Source organism: Ascaphus truei, chromosome 10, assembly GCF_040206685.1.
Source record: "Ascaphus truei isolate aAscTru1 chromosome 10, aAscTru1.hap1, whole genome shotgun sequence".
NCBI classification, from domain to species: Eukaryota; Metazoa; Chordata; class Amphibia; order Anura; family Ascaphidae; genus Ascaphus; species Ascaphus truei.
This window is the reverse complement of record NC_134492.1, coordinates 39,149,425-39,167,119: the sequence shown is the minus strand read 5'-3', so window position 1 is coordinate 39,167,119 and position 17,695 is coordinate 39,149,425. Positions and strand designations below refer to the sequence as shown.

Below are 17,695 nucleotides of genomic sequence, written 5' to 3'. Positions count from 1 at the left end.
GATCAGAACCAATGCTAATACCACCCTAACTTCTGTTACTATTTACAGTTTTAAATACTTGGGCATATGGTTTGACTCCCATTTAACATTTGGGATGCACATTGATACCCTGACATCCAAAACCTATGCCAAACAAGGTGTACTTTAAGGTTCATCTTTCCTTTCTTGCCTTCAAATACTTTCTGGGCAAGCTAACTGTCTATCTGAAAAGGCTCCTCACCCCTACCACATGCAGAACTTATCATTTGAGATCTGACTCCAAAATACTGTTCATGGTCCCAAGGTTCAGCAAAGTATCCGGCCGCTCCTCCTCTTACTGTGCACCCCAAAACTGGAACAATCTACTGGAGACTCTCACAGCCACCAACAGTCTAAGTTCTTTCAAAACTAAAGCTGTCTCACATTTTAATCTGGTCTGTAACTGTTACATTTGCCTATAATAGATATTATCTCTCAGGCTGCGTCCATAGGGGGGGGGAGCAGTGCTGAACAGCGCTGACGCTGAGGCTCGCCTGCTGAAGCTGTGCGATTTCATGCACATGCAGGCGAGCCAGCGGGCGCAATCAGGAGGCGGAGGGAGGTGGGGCAGTGACGTCGCTGGGCCAATCGCCCGCGACGCACTGAAGTCAACGTCACGGCGCCGTGATGTTGACGCTGCTTCGCGCTGATTGGATGTTTTCAGCCAACAGTGCGCTGAAAAACAGCTTGGCTGCCGGCTGAAAAATCCAACTCAGTACGCCTGCGGACGCTCGCGGGAGCCCCCTCTAAAGACATCCTCATTGAGGATGCAGGGGCTCAGCGCGGAGCGTTCGCACGGCCCAGCACTGCTTGTCCTTCTATGGACGCAGCCTAACGGTGCATGCAATGTCTTGTATATAATGTAAACCCTGTTTACTTATGTAACTATGTATTTGTAACCATGTATTATTTGTCATCTTAACTCTATGCCCAGGACATACTTGAAAACGAGACTTTACTTCCTGGTTAAACATTTTTTATAAATAATCAAATAAATAGCGTGTAGTTTTAAAATGCGAATACAAAACCTTTTACTTAGTGACGAGGCATCATATGATACACCACCTGAAATATTTATACGTGAAATTTGTTGTAACGGAGTAGATGAAACATGTCATTTGTATGCTCAAAGTACAGCTTCCGTCAAGTACACAGAAAGCTACTTAACAGGCAGACCAAATTGAACAATTTGTCTAATTTGCTGGATTCTGTTACTGTCTTTGTGAATACATACAGTAGTCTGAAGTGCCATCTTGAGGTCACACACCGTCAATACCACTGTCCTGATATACCCAATGAAGGACTCTGAGGTTCAAAGGCTTGTAACAGATAAACTACTTGTTGGTCCAATAAAAAGGTATTTTACCACCTACTCCCTCTTGTTACTACATCCTGAACAAGCAGAGTTGGAAGCAGTGAGACAATACTAATGCTAAAAGCAGGATCACCAGTCAATGAGAGAGGCTGGCACTGAATGGACGTTTGTGGGAAGATCTGAAATAGAATTTTAGCTGTGCAAACAAAGTGGTACTAAGTCCACTACATAGATCAGAAACAATTCGGTTGTGGAAGGTAACAAAAATGAAATCGCTGCGGCAAAGAAAATAATTCATGGTTTCCTCAAAACCTGTTTTACTCCGTTTGTATATTTGTACCCAGAATTCCTGGCTGGAGTTTAATCACATCAATGTGACCATGAGGTGAAGCATGCTTTCAGGAGCAGAACAATGTATTTCTATGTACTTATGAGTTTATTTTCTTATCTATACTACCCTGGAAAGAGTATCGGTCTTTAAAAAACAAAAAAGGGACTGAAAGTGTGCTGACCTTTCTTAAATCAATTGGTTCTTGGCATATCCATAAGCCCTTATAAAAGGAAGGGCTGATAAAGAATTGCTTCCAGCAGATAGCCATTTAATGGCATGCCTCGAATAAGGCATGTCCTTAGTTAATGGTAACAAAATTTGGAGGAGGGGTAAGGTGACATTAACCAAGGACAGAGAAGGCAAGAGTACAACGAATTAAAAATGTTAGAGTGAAACGTGTACATTTTGCATATCTCCTATAAGAGATGCGTTCATGCAGAGATCTTTATTTCATAACAAAACGCAGGTAGTGGATCAACAGCTACAATGCCTTAAGAAATAAATATGTGATGCAGTGTAGAGATTGAGTTAACGTGATAGTACAGCAGATCCACTTTGGCTAACAATAGCAATGATAAAACTGTAAGGCTTAAGTGGTTTATTTAAAGCCCAAATATTGCAGAAGATACATCAGGTGTGAGGAATGATTTCATATGTAAAAGCATTCCATGTAATGATTCAGCAAATAAAAAACACCACTTGTGAGCACATTCACAACTCCAACAGGGCCGCAACCCTGCTTTTCACTATTATCTCTTGGCATACAGTGCATCCACTGCAGCCAGGGATTCTGGGAAATGACATGCAAACGAGCACAGTGTCACCTTTTGCTTCATGTCCATTTTAACACGGTCTAGGACATTTGGCCGCAACCGTTTCGCCGCGACCAAACGACCGCCGGCGCTTCGCCGCAACTCGCCCTGCCGCTGGCCGCTTTGCTGCTAAGGCAAGTGCCTAAGTATAACCCTTACCTCACGCCCGTACCCTAAAACCCCATTACCTTAACTGCTAAAAAACACCCAACGTTAACCCCATACCCTAACTGCTAAAACGTACCTTCTTCTAGAAGCGACCGGTGGTTGTGGAGCGTCCAGCAGCGGATCGGCTGTGGTGGAGGGTCCTTCTGCGGCCCAACGCCGGAGGTCATTTGGTCGCGGCGTAACGGCTGCCACCATAGATCCCATTTTGATTTTAACATGGATCCCTATAAGCTTATACCTGCCATATTACACAGCTTTTTCAGCACAGCCTGGGTTACAGAAGTGCATAGACAGTGACAATTTGCAATGTGAAGCTGGAAGAGGTTCTACCACACAAGTAATTATTCAGAAGAGAAACATCGTTAATGCTTCCAGAGGACTGGAATATGGATTGCAAAGAATTACAAGTGTTAATACAGATTCATTTTGTATACAAATGCAGTTTGCACTCATATCTGCATCTCCGTGCCGCATGACATGCTGCATGTGCAGGTGTTTCTGGGAATTGGAAACAATCTTCGTTTCCAAAAAGAATATTTACAGCAATAAAGAGGTATCTGCAAAGTAAAGACTGAGAATTGTGGTATCCTCGATGTAGGGGTACATTACCGATTACCACACAAGAAGATTCGCTTCCTGTGTCTTTTCGGTGTTTACTGAAGTCTACCATTGGTAGGATCGCTAGTCAAGAACTATCAGCACAAGAGTGTTTAGGCATGGATCTGTACAGAATCCCTTTAATAAAAAAACACAGCTGAATTTTGTAGGCGTTTTGTGCAACCCGCCATGTGCACAAGTTAGTGTACGTGCTTGAAATGTCTTGGCATCGGTGCTGAGGTACAGCACTAATAAAGTGTACCATTCTGGTCCTAGCAGCACACAAATGGGGTGGATTTGTCCCATTGGTCCATATAAGTATCTCTCTCCTGCTGAGACATTCAGCATAGCAGAAGACCATCCTTGGCCATCAGCCTTTGGCGATGGATTTCATCTTGTTGTAACTCCTCTGCATTTGGGTGCCAGAGCTTCATAAGGACTCGTTCCATGTTCAGTGCGTAGACTGTGTGTGAAGGGATGACCTCCCTGTGAACCTAAGTCGGAGAAAGTTACATTAGTCCAGATTAAGCTATAGGTAAGTGTGGTGTAAACAGAGAGAACTAGTTTGCACAGGACCTCAATGAGCTCATGTAGCGGTAATATCGTGAAACTAAGGTAAGATCAGTCCATTTACAACCCCTAGTGATACCACTTGTCAGTAGTCAAATCATAGTTTGTGTTTTTGAGATAAGCCATACTAAAAATACTATATGAATACAAGTATTTTGTTCTGTTTATATATTATTACAAAGTAAAAATGAGCAGCACTTTTACTTCTATAAATACTAAATGTAATATAATACACTGTTCATAGAATCTTTCTTTATGGTATTTTTTTCTGAGTGTCCTACATATTTATTGTGTAAATTCTATGATTGAGTGGTCCTGTCAGCTGTGTCATGGGACAATATTTAATGTCAAGGGATGTTATGGAAACATATTTTATTGTCATGCATTAGTGCCAATATACTGATAGTGTTTAAAGAATAAAGGCACAATGCATGAAAAAGCTCACATTCAATGTGGATTTGCTGTAAAACATCAGATATCAGACAGAATATTGTATTATAGTAAGGTGGTCAGACTAGGGTAGTCATGAGGTTTTCATCTGCCATTAATTTCAAATGTTTCCATGATCCTACTGCAATACCTGTAGCAAATGTGATAAGTCCCTTTATCACAGAATCAGACTTAGACACCTTGGTGATTGTACACAGTCTACCACTATAGCATATAACTATCTCACTGTACCTCTAGTGCTTCCATTAATGATAAACATTATGTGACACAGATTCAATATTTTTTTATGAAAAATGCACAGTACAAGGTTGTGATCCTAAGTCTGGGAAAAGTCCTGCTTGATCTAAGCCTTTACCTGTAAGCCTTCCAAAAGGTCGTACACATTCACTGGTGGCAGGCTGGCTGGCAGGTTGTCCCCAGAGCAGGCTAAGAGGAGGGCAGCTTGCTGCTCTGCATCATCAGGGTGCAGATGAGCTCCAGGGTTCTGGCCACCAGAGGAAGAGGAGAACACAGGGGGGCTAGAAGACACAATTTAAACCATTACTACTTATCTAATTGATATGGATCAGAAACAACAAATCACCGAAGGCAGAGTTCTAGAAAATGGAAATGTTAACTTTAATATCTCCTGGTGCCTCCATGATAGCGCATTACCATAGGGATTATGTGTACCTTCAGCTGGAGGTAGGGCACAGACCAACCGACTTGTTGAGACCATATAAACTGCGCCCCTTCGAGTCCCCAGTCAGTTGTTAGTCTAGCCAAGCCCAACATCTATCCTCATATAATCAAGATTAAGAGAGATGGAGTAAAGTGACATAAAAAAAGACTGAAAGCAATGCGTTGCAAAACCCCTGCAATTTTAATAAAGAAAAAAAGGTTGGGAAATAGGCATGCACCGTCATGGAGGGACCAGGAGATGTGAAATTATCAGCAAGTAAAAATGTCTATTTTCTCTATCTCCATGACAGCACATTACCATAAGGAAAGTCCCAAAGCAGTTCCCCCAAATCATGGGTGGGTCAAATTACAATGAAACGGACGCCTGCAGGATCTTTCTATCAAAGACTCCATCTGCGGAGGCTGATACATCTAGCTTGTACTGTTTGGAGAAAGTATGTAATGACACCCATATTGCAGCTTTGCAGATCTGCTCTACTGAGGCATTCTGTTTTACAACCCATGAATAAGGCAATCACCCAAGTGGTATGAGCCTTAAGTGAATCAGGTGGAGTAAGTCCTGATGTTCGGTAAGATTCTTGAATGGTCGCTTTGATCCATATAGATATTGCTTTTTTTTAATGCTACCTTATGCTTGTTTTGTCTGGAGAACAAGAGAAATATGTTTCTGGATTTCCAGAAACTTTTTGCGCTGTTGATATAGGTCTTTAAGGCCCTGACTACATCCAGCATATGTAGATCTTTTTTCGCCTTTTGATTTCTGAGATTTGGACAAAATGAAGGAACAATCATTTCCTGGTTAATATGAAAAGTTACTATTTCATCACGGAAATGAGGCATTGAACATAACACTACTTCACGCTGATGGAGAAGCAGTATAGAGGGTAACAAGAGAAGGCTCCCAATGCACGGACATATCTTGCAGATGTAATGGTAGTCAAAAAAATGTATCTTCATTCGTAAGCAACTCATGGATATTGAGTCTAAGGGTTCAAAGGGAGAATTCTTCAATGTGTCTAGAACCAAGTTGAAATCTCAAGTTAGTATGGGATCTTTGAATATGGGCCGTATTTTGTCTGTTGCTTTGATAAAATCTTGTACAGTATGTACTTATCATTTGCAATTGACTTTTGGAACAAAATACTCAATGCCACTACCTGGACCTTAAGGGAGGACTGAGAAGTGCCTTTGCTAAACGCTTCTTGAAGGAAATCATGAATCATGGAAATAGAAAATGATTGAAGGAGAAAGGTGATTGTTACGGCAAAAAAAACTTTGAAAATAAGATATACTCTAATATATTTTGGAGGGGACTGGTTTTATGACTAAATCAATGTATCTGAAACCAAATCAGAAATAAGTATTTTTTTTTTATATTTTTTTTTTTAAATCTCCCTCTCAAGTCTCCAAGCCATGAATCCTAACATTCTTAAATTGGGATGAGAAATTGACTCCTTTGTTAGCAGGTCTGGAACTAGAGTCCAGTAAAGACTGACCAACATTTAGATCAGGTCTGTGTACCATGTACCACCATGTTCTCCTTGGTCAATCCGGGGCTATTTCTAGCCTATTACTAATCTATGTCCTTGCATTTGGTAATTTCCAGAATTGAGCAATATGGTCACTGGGGTCAGCCTCATACCCAGGCAGCCAACAGAAAGCTGCAATATCGAGACATGATGTTAAGGCTTTCTACTGTGTAACCCTGGAGCCAGCATGGATTTTTCCTTAAAATTCATCATTAAATTTAAATCTTCATTTTCGCAGAAACCTGGGTGTCCCATGAGCTAACTGGTAAGATTCCTGAGGGGTTTAAAAAGGTCCTACGGATTGCACGCGCTGTGGATATAAAGGTAAGTAACTATGAGTCCAAGAAGCATAATGCATCGCTAGCACTCTCAGGTGGATATATCCTTGGTTGTCACCAACTCTATAACAACCTCCTGTAAGGATTTACAGAGGAGCAACGATAGTAAAATGTTATTATTTTTCTTAACTACAAAAAGGTGTGGAATATATACAGTGATGGTGTTTAAAAATCCTCCTGGGATGGGGTGGGGGGGCGCCCAAAACTAGGTAGGGATCATATTATTTATAAAATGTGTTACCAGAAATACACCGAGTTACCGCTCGTTTTCAAGTATGTCCTGGGCACAGAGATATGATGAAAAATACATTGTTACATTAAGTAAGAAGGGTTATATATTATATACAAGACATTACATGCACAGTAAGAGATAATATATATTATAGGCGTATGTAACAGTTACAGACCAGATTAAAATGTGAGACAGCTTTGGATTTGAAAGAACTTAGACTGGTGGCGGCAGCGAGAGTCTCCGATATGTAGCAATGTATGCAATAGTGGGTGGGTAGTATTAGGATCCAGACATCATGATGTCAATAGGTAGGAAGTCACTATATAAAATAGATGTAATCATTGCCTCTGTCAGTTCATAATGGTATCTACCCACAAACAATAGCTGTCAAATAGTCCTATACATATCACGACAAAATAAACAGTATACACTAAAGTACAAGCTGCCAGTATCCTTGTATGGTTCTCAGTAAAAACGGTTGGTAAGTACACCAAATGGCCCACGCTGCAGGGAATGTCTACACATATATAATATATATATAATATATATATATATAACAGACAAACATCCTCTGCCAAATATCTATGGCGAAATATGAGTCATAGAAAAAGCATAAGTCTCTCAGGGCTTTGTTTGTCCGCAAAACTGCGATACTGGCCACATACTGAGGATCCCAAGATGGCGCGCCCCTGAACTTCACTACGTCCCCCGATGGGCGCCATTTTGAGATCCTCCGTATATGGCTAGTATCGCGGTTTTGTGGGCAAAAAGTTACTTACCTTTATATCCACAGTGAGTGCAATCATGAGGACCTGTTCTTACCAGTTAATACATGTTTTTCCTACTTGCACCCTGAATCAAGTATCTTGAAATGATTCTACATACTTTTTATTGTGTATTAGGTTGAGCAGTGTTGGTCACCTCTATTGTTTTGAGTGCCCCGGAGCTGCAAGTATTGTGATAACGCCAGACTCGGGTAATAGAATTGGAATGTTCAGAGGTGATTGTTGCTTGGAACATATATGAATGGAGGTATCTATAAAGTGACACAAATTCCTTTTGTTGTATAATTGATGCTTAGAGATGCATTTTCAGCCTTTATGAGTCAATCGAAAAGGTGTTTCTCAGCTCTTAAGTCCTTTGTGCACCAGATAGCAGTTTGAGGATGTTTTAAGAGGAAATAGAGAGAAGTTGCCTGATGCACACAAATTAATTCTGTCTTGGCCTATCTTTTGTATCCCCTTTTAATTGCATCAATCCTTGAGTTCTAGCTTGGTCTAAGTCCTCTATCCAATCTGTGTAAAATGTAAAACAGTCAACAATCTCTTACATTTCATAGCATATTGAACAGGCGGCCATGTCTCTGCAAGTAAATGACGTCTGGTGTATATTTGGGATCATTCACTGAAGTGGGTTAGTCATCTTCGATCGATAAATAGATATTGCACTTTAGCTTACAGTACAATTCCAAAGTACGGGGAAACAGCTTCAGGCGAGGAGAAACCTGCTTGTGTACCTGATGAAAGGTCCATATGGGACCTGAAACATTGTTATTCCACTGTTCTTTGCAGTCACATTAAATGGAGAACGTCATGAACTTGTGAGTTGAGCTCTACTTTATAACTGTCATTGAGAAGACCTGCACTTTGAAGAAATAGTTTTACTTTAGCTTACAATCCTCATAGCCAGAATTGTAACCCCTTTAGTGCTGGAGATGACTGACATGGAGCAGTACAAATGCCTTCAGTACCGAAGGGTTTAATAGAGGTGTTAATAAATGATATTCCAGGTCCTCACTTACCATTCAATGAGATGGTTGTACGCTACAACGCTGTTCCTCAGGTAAGGCTGAGGGTTGACATTGCAACCAAAGGCATATTTGAAGTGGCCATCTTTCATGCGATAGGCTTGCCGCCTGGACACCACCGAGGTCAATAAGTCCTTCAAGTGTTTCTAGGACACATAAGCTAACCATTAGTTGATATTTGGCAAGGGAAATCTGGGCATCCAATCTATAGCGTTGCCAACAGTAACAGAATATGGTTCCTTGAATTAAATAGGAGTGGTAGGAGAGAGTCAAAACCCATTAACATCTACAACTCAGTGGGTCTTATTTTATAAAGTGTATTAGTGCCGATTTGGTGCTACTGCACAGAGAGCCCCATTGAAGTCAGTGGGGTTTTTCAGTGCAGAACAACCGAATCAGCGCTATCGCACTTTATAGAAAAAGGCCCTATGCCGGTCTCGAGATTGAAATTGGTTCAGTGAATCAGAACAGATATGATGCCTATAAACATCTACATTGGTATGGCTCATTGAGTCAGCTTGGTGATAATAATAGCTAATGTCTAATCTACTCTGTGAATGAGCTCAAGGATTTCACTCCTGTTCTTAGACAGTGCAGTGCACCAGTGCATCAATATAAAAAGGTTTTACCCCTACAGCTGGGAGATTTAAGATAACAGCACAAGGACAGAGAGACAAATAGCCTGTCACCTCTATGGTTTACTAATGTGAGGTAATAGTACAGTCCTGGAGACCATGTCACCTCATGGAAAAGGCTCAGTAAATAAGGACATATATAATTAGCCTTTTACTTGTAGGACTTAAAAAGACTCAGACTAAGCCTGAGTGAATTAAGTTTATAGTTAAAAAACAAAAACAAAAACAAAAACAACACAGGTACGGTCCCTTCAAAGGCTAGAAAACTCTACAAAGTGCTCATAGTTGAGGATGGCTGCATTCCTGCCCAACCCAGCTCACCTCTAGTGCATAGATAACAATGGTGACTGCCTCCTCAGTTACATCGTCCAGTCCGTGCTCATAGGCAGTGATGATCATGCGTCCCTCCAGTTGTCCTCGAGAGGGCAGTGTCATAGTGTGAGCGCACAGCCTCAGTTCATCCTCCTCCTGAGGGTCCCTGCTCACAAACTGTTGGGCTCCTGCTAGTGGGTTTTGGGGCTGGAAGCGATGCTAGAGTGGAGGTAAGGAGGACATGTTAACACCACAACCAAGGCATGGGGGTCACAATCGTTTATTACAATCAGTGTTCTAATCCAATGTACAAGGTTATTAATGTGTACAACATTTGCACATGAAGAGACCTGTAAGGTTTTAAACGCTCTGTACACTATATAGCTCTCATGCTGGTCCATTAAAACGTATAACAAACCAGATCAAATACACACTTCCAAAGGACCAGTTTGGGTTACTAGGACCTTAGAGCAGCAACCCCATCGATTTTACTCCCCCTTCCCTGCCCCCTCTTCCCCTTATTACACATGTAATCATCTGTGTTCAGAATGACTATGTTTCCGCCATTGTCTGATAGTTTTATAGTTAGTTCAGACATAGTACCGAGTTACTTCGGGGCTTTCAGTTCATGGAAACTTAAATTGGCACCTGATCTCTCTGTGGAAGTTTGATTTGACAGATTCTTAATAACAAGCTGAATAAATAGGTCAATTTGGGGACAGCTACTCGTCTGTGGGATGAAGCAACTTCATCTGTGAGCCATGATGACAAGTGCTAGGTATTTTCACTTTCCTCCAGAAGATGAATTAGACTATGAGACATCCTTTGTCTAAACTTCCTTGTGTGGCATTTGTTTAATACCCTATTTCCTCGATTCTAAGACGCACCTTTTTTCCGATTTTCACATGCCTGAAATCGGGGTGCGTCTTAGAATCGATGTATTAAAAAAAAAAATAAGAAAAACAAGTGTCTGCAGCACTAACCCCCTCTTTTCACTTACCATGTTTCCAGAGAGGTCCCATGTCAGCGGGTGGCGGGTGTGTGGCGGGAGTGGTCCAAAGTCTGCAGGTGAATGAAGATAAGAAGACAGCAGGTGGGCGTTCGGTGGCGGCAGGAGATCATAATAGCAGGAGAGTCGAGCAGGAGCAGAGCGGCATAGGGGAACGGCTTGGGAGGTGTACACTGTAACCGGAAGTCAAACACCTGTCAACTTCCGGTGTTACAGTGTGCACCTCCTATGCCGCTCTGCTCCTGCTCAGCTCTCCTGCTATTATGTTCTCCTGCCGCCGTCACCGTACGTCGCCCGCTGTCTTCTTATCTTCATTCACCTGCAGACTTGGGACCTATCCTGCCGCACTGCCGCCCACTGTCCATCTTCAACCATCTGCAGACGTGGGACCTCTCCTGCCACCGCCCACTTCATCCTCCGCTGACATGGGACCTTTCCTGAAACATGGTAAGTGAAAAAGTAATTTTCCTCGATCATAAGGGCCAAATCGATAGTGCGTCTTACAATCGATGTCGTCTTACAATCGAGGAAATACGGTAAGTCAAAATGTGAAATGGGGGGGAAAACAAATAAAAAAGATTCTGTAGGGAAAACTCTGTGTGTGTGGCCAGCACAAAATAGACAACAAACGCAATGAGGCCGAGTTCCCCAAACAAGATCTAAAGTAGGCATTAGAAGGGCAGTGGCGAGATGAAAGGTCTGTATGGTACCTGAAACGTTGCCCTTCTAATAAATGGAAGACACTGCATTAAGACATTTGTGAGTAGAGCTCTTCTTTGTATCTCTTTTGGGGAACTCTGCCTCATTGCTTTCGTTATTTGTTTAATAATAAACTTCCCTGCAAAGTGGTTTAAAAACGTCACCTATTCAAAAAGATTAAAGTCTAAAGTAGGGGGGCGGGGGTGAGATAGGCCTTTTCGTACCACAGACGTTTAATTTAAACGCAATACGTCACTCATTCTTTTTGTCTACCTTTTCTGATACCCCATTTCTCATCTGTCCCTTTATTTTCTTCCTGCCCATGCTAGTTCTTTCGATGTTACCCCCATCATTTTCTGATGTTTTAACATCTCTCATCGGAGTTGCTGAATAAGCCACCCCATGGTTTACAAATAGTTGGAGGTTTATATACTTTGCCCTGCTTAGTCATTAAACTCCTGCACACTTGTTTTTCATTTCATTTAGTTGAGCCTTAAATTTGTCAAGATCTCTCTGTAACTCTATCTCTAACCCTTCGAATTCTGGTATTTTACAAACCTTTTGTATATGTTTCAACTGTTGATCTAATTCTTTATATGTTTCTTCTAAGAAATTGTTTTCAAAACTATTAGTAACAGCTCGAGTTCTTAAGGACAGTTTGAAAGAATAGGTTCCCATTGTTGGATGGACGTTACGTCAAATGTAAACCTTTTAGAATGCACAGCAGATTAGGAAGGAAGGAGAGGACGAATTTGAGACAAGCAAAGTAGGTAGAGCCTTGGTATACATAGGTCAAGATAAAGGGTAGTAATTGTGCAGCTTTAGCCTGTACTTATAGTGCCGGCGACGCGACGTTGCACCAAAACAAATGCATTGAATCCGTCGCATGCGCTTATAGTAGGCGCGACCTAAATCTCTGTAGTCAGTAGAATTTGATTTTTACAGCAACGGTCTCACCATGTGGAGAGGGGAGAGGGGAGAGGGGAGAGGGGAGACGTGAGAGGGGAGGAGGAGGAACACTATATTAACAACTTTAAAACAGTAACTTTTCCTGTAATTTAAAGTAAAAGTAAAGTAAATTCACCATACAAACAGAAATTACAACTCCTCTCCGTTTCAGCCTTCCCCCTTGCCTCGTCTCCGACCCTCTGCCTTCCCCCTTGCCTCTTGTCTCCGACCCTCTGCCTTCCCCCTTGCCTCTTGTCTCCGACCCTCTGCCTTCCCCCTTGCTCTTGTCTCCGACCCTCTGCCTTCCCCCTTGCCTGACTTAGCCAGAGACGTCTCCAAAACTCAAATTACAACTTTCACAATAGAGATAGGTGACGTCATCCGTAGCCGTTGCCGGCACTATAAGCGCAGCTTGAGGCTGCGGTCCCAGTCATCACTGTGACACGCGCACCCGGCAGGGGGGCGGCGCGTGCACAGCGCTAACCGCGGTCTCCAGGGAGAGAGGGAGATTGCGACGGGGGGGCGTGGGGAGTATTTGCGGGGGCGTGGCCATGACGTCCCGCGGCTGGTTCGCCCGCATTGGCTGAACCGCGGGCGGGGGCGTGGCCACGCCTCCGTCGCAAGTTCCACACACAATTTTTTTGTATGTGAGAAAACTTGCAGTACAGCGCGGCTGCTAAATGCGCGCCAACGCTTGTACTTGACCCGGATAGATTGGGAGGCGGTGCTTGTGCGCAAAGCGCATGCGCACGCACTGGGACCGCAGCCTTAAGAGTGAACACAGTAAAGTATGTAACCATCACACACCTCTCCCCCTACCCCGCTTAGGCTGCCAGTCATTTGCCTTTTTGTTTACATATATAGCAGTGCCTTAATACTTCAGACCAAGCAATATCCTACGTGTTTTCTTTTTAAATAAATCAGTTCTGTACTATGAGAAAATATGTAGCATTTGTTTTAACCACTCTGAGTGACATTTTGTATGTATTATAATGTAACAAGCTTTTTTTGATTCTATAGCAAAAATTTACAAAATCACATCCCCTTCCTCCTCTGAAACAGGCTCTAATTGTATCTAGTGACTGACTGGTCACGTGATTTTCCCCACAGAACTTTGCATCTTTGGTTCTCTTGGTAGTCTAAGTTTGGAACTCTAAGGAGAACCCGGTTCCACTATGTTTGATATCTTTTTGTAAGCTCGACATCTCCCACCAAACCAACAGTTGAAATGTGTATAAACGTTCAGTATGTAAATTACCAGAATTTGATGAGCAAGAGATTAAGTTACAGAGAGATAGACAATTTAAGGCTGAACTGAAGGATAGGAAATGCAAGACATGTTTGCGTGACTTTAAGGACTATAAACAGGGGAGAATATATGAACATTGAACTATCCATAGACCTCAGGGTGGCTCAGTCAGCTACCCTTCCTCAGATATTGAAACATCAGAGAATGAAGGGGAAAGGAAATAATGCTATCAAGATAGCTAACTGAGGAAATAGCAACTACATACAACGAATGCACTGCAACCCTATCAAAAGCCGACTGAAAACCTACAGGGGCAAGAAGATTGAGGAACAGGTGAGAAGTAGACACAAAGAATAAGGAGTCAAATTGACGTATTGGTTTTAAGTTTGATAGATTTTCAATTAAATTCACATTCTGTGTTAGTAATAGGTCTATCTGATCCTCCTTTCCCTCACTCCCACTTTAATCTAGTCCGATGGTTGAAAGCTTTAAACCCCTTTGCAAGGAAGTTATTATTACACCAATACCCAACAAGGAAGTTTAGACAAACGCAAGAATACCATAAATGAAAAAGATAAAGGCTATCTCCAAGATCTGGTTGATCTTCTGAACGAAAGTGAAAAATACCAGTACTAGTCATTATGGCCTATTCACAAATTTAAATATCAGGAGTCCCCCCACAAACAAGTAGCTTTTCACTCATTTACATGTGTTCAACTTGTTATTAAGAATCTGGAAAATAAAACTTTCAGAGTGAGGTGAAGCCACAATTTAAGTTCCTCAAATAAAAAGTCCAAAAGAAACTCAGCACTATATCCAACCTAGATTAATAAAACAAGAGTGGCAACAGTCATTCTGAACACAGATGACTATGTGAAATAAAATCTTAAGATTCTTAGGAAACCGAAATTGCTATAGAGTTCTGGAGAATGACCCGAGTGCAGCACAGTTCCGCTCCAGGGTCCTCGTGGTTCCCATACCATAGAAAATAAGGGGGACGGGCAAGGGGGAGTAAAAACAATGGGGCTGCTGCTACAAACCGGTCTAGATGCACAAGTGATCAGCAGGGAGGAATTGGATTTTTTTGCAGTAAAGTCGCCGACCACTGCAACTTTTTATAGTCTCCCTAAGATTCATAAAAATTACAAATACCCACCAGGGAGACCTATTGCCTCTGGCAATTAGAGCCTCACTGAGAATGCCTGTATCTATGTAGACAGGGTACTACGTCCATTTGTAACCAGTTTACCCTTGTATATTAGGGACACCAAGGTCACCTTACAGAGAGACACCATGAAATCACTCTGAATGACAATACCTATTTGGCTAGCCAACACGTTGAGTCTTACAAGCATAATCCACACAAATGGTGTAGCGGCCTGTCAATATTGTTTTACAATAGTTTTGTTAATGAATGACTAAACTGTGTTTTAAACGCACAATTTCTTTGTTTTTGATGCTATATTTTACCACACTACCCAGGGCAAGGCATGTTTGTCAACATATGCCAACCTGTATAATAACATATCTTAGTGCGCTCAATGAATACCACCAAAGGTGCGTAACAATGTAGCAAAAAAAGTGCAACGTGTTTAACGTGTAGATACATAAAAAAAATGTGAAATATATATTGAGTGAAACAAAACATATACAGTTGTGTGAAAAAGAAAGTACACCCTCTTTGAATTCTATGGTTTTACATATCAGGACATCATAACAATAATGTTCCTTAGCAGGTCTTAAAATTAGGTAAATACAACCTCAGATGAGCAACAACACAACACATGACATATTACACCGTGTCATGATTTATTTAACAAAAATAAAGCCAAAATGGAGAAGCCATGTGTGAAAGACCAAGTACACCCTTACTGCTTCCATAGGAATTAAGATGCCAAGTAGCAGACAGGTGCTGCTAATCAAATGCCCTTGATTAATTGATCATCAGCAAGTGTGACCACCTCTATAAAAGCCGAAGTTTTAGCAGTAGCATTCAGGTGTGTGTTAACACAATGCCAAGGAGGAAAGACATCAGCAATGAACTTAGAGAAGCAATTGTTGCAGCCCATCAAACTGGGAAGGGTTATAAAGGCAATTTCCAAACAATTTAAAGTCCATCATTCTACAGTGAGAAAGATTATCCAAAAGTGGAAAACATTCAAGACACTTGACAATCTTCTCAGGAGTGGACGTCCAAGCAAATTCCCCCCAAGGTCAGACCGTGCAATGCTCAGAGAAATTGCAAAATACCCAAGAGTAACATCTCAGACTCTACAGGCCTCAGTTAGCATGTGAAATGTTAAAGTGCATGACAGTACAATTAGAAAAAGACTGAACAAGTATGGTTTGTTTGGAAGGGTTGCCAGGAGAAAGCCTCTTCTCTCTCAAAAGAACATGGCAGCACGGCTTAGGTTTGCAAAGTTGCATCTGAACAAACCACAAGACTTCTAGAACAATGTCCTTTGGACAGATGAGACCAAAGTGAAGATGTTTGGCCATAATACACAGCGTCACGATTGGCAAAAAACAAACACAGCATATCAGCACAAACACCTCATACCAACTGTCAAGCACGGTGGCGGAGGGGTGATGATTTGGGCTTGTTTTGCAGCCACAGGACCTGGGAACCTTGCAGTCATTGACTCGACCATGAACTCCTCTGTATACCAAAGTATTCTAGAGTCAAATGTGAGGCCATTTGTCCGACAGCTAAAGGTTGGCCAAATTGGGTCATGCAACAGGACAATGATTCCAAGCACACCAGCAAATCTACAACAGAATGGCTGAAAAAGAAAAGAATCAAGGTGTTGCAATGGCCCAGTCAAAGTCCAGACCTCAACCTGATTGAAATGCTGTGGCTGGACCTTAAGAGAGCTGTGCATAAACAAATTCCCACAAACCTCAATGAACTGAAGCAAAGTTGTAAAGAAGAGTGGGCCTAAATTCCTCCACAACGATGTGAGAGACTGATAAAGTCATACAAAAAACGACTACTTCAAGTTATTGCTAAAGGTGGTTCTACAAGCTATTGAATCATAAGGTATAATTAGTTTTTCACACATGGCATCTCCATTTTGGCTTTATTTTTGTTTAATAAATAATGACACTGTGTAATATGTCATGTGTTGTTGTTCATCTGAGGTTGTATTTACCTAATTTTAAGACCTGCTAAGGAACTGATGATTGTTATTATGTCCTGATATGTAAAACCATAAAATTCAAAGAGGGTGTACTTTCTTTTTCACACAACTGTATCTAAATATAAAAATATGACCACGAACTCTAGTGATAATAAAGTTCTAACTCCGTTAGTGGAGCACACAATAAAATATTTTTAAAAAGTGTCCAAAAGAAAAAGAAACAAGTGAAAGTTCAAACTCATTCAAAGAAAAGGATATTGAAATCTTTAAGCCAGCTGGCTCATCAAGGGTTAAATGCATGTATAATTGTCCCGCCACTAATCTCAGGTTCTCTCTCCATATGCCAACCTGTACCTGGGCTGGCGGGAAGACCAAATAGTATTCAATGCCAACATGTCCCACTACATGGATCACAGATTTATGCATTCGGTTTATAGATGACATTCTGCTCATTTGGAAGAGTTCAGGTCAACTTTTTTAACAATGTTTTTCCTACACTAAACTGCAAATCCCTTCATTTGAGACAGACTGATCACCTTTCTAGATGTGGTAATTAGCAGAAGGGTGAAAATAAATGTTCAAAGAGTGTGAAAACACAGATTCTTTGTATGTAGTTCCCAATTCATTTATCTGCCACATAGGTTTCTTGCCGTTCCAAATTATTTATTCTTCACAAACGTGGAGCAAATGGGTCCCTAGCATACATATACACCTAGATCATTGGTATTAAAGATCTAAATTATACGGGCAGCACAAGATATACACCAGGAACAGGGAGTGTTTGTTTGCCTTGCCTCGTGGGTGGACCTTCGCCGACGTCAGGTCAGCACGAGGAATCCCTTTAAAGCACAGTAG

General features: G+C 41.5%; 1 protein-coding gene across 2 annotated transcripts in view; it reads right to left on the bottom strand.

The window, feature by feature from the left end:
- Positions 1 to 3,353: 3,353 nt before the first annotated feature.
- TADA1 (transcriptional adaptor 1) overlaps positions 3,354 to 17,695 on the bottom strand; it is a 45,211-nt gene continuing 30,869 nt past the window's right edge. For both annotated transcript variants that reach the window (XM_075616705.1, XM_075616706.1), the window contains exons 5-8: positions 9,805 to 10,014; positions 8,843 to 8,994; positions 4,617 to 4,779; positions 3,354 to 3,735 (exon numbers count right to left, since the gene is read on the bottom strand). In XM_075616705.1, the coding sequence (XP_075472820.1) occupies positions 3,583 to 3,735; positions 4,617 to 4,779; positions 8,843 to 8,994; positions 9,805 to 10,014 (678 nt within the window). In that variant the 3' untranslated portion in view covers positions 3,354 to 3,582. The remainder of the gene's footprint in view (positions 3,736 to 4,616; positions 4,780 to 8,842; positions 8,995 to 9,804; positions 10,015 to 17,695) is intronic.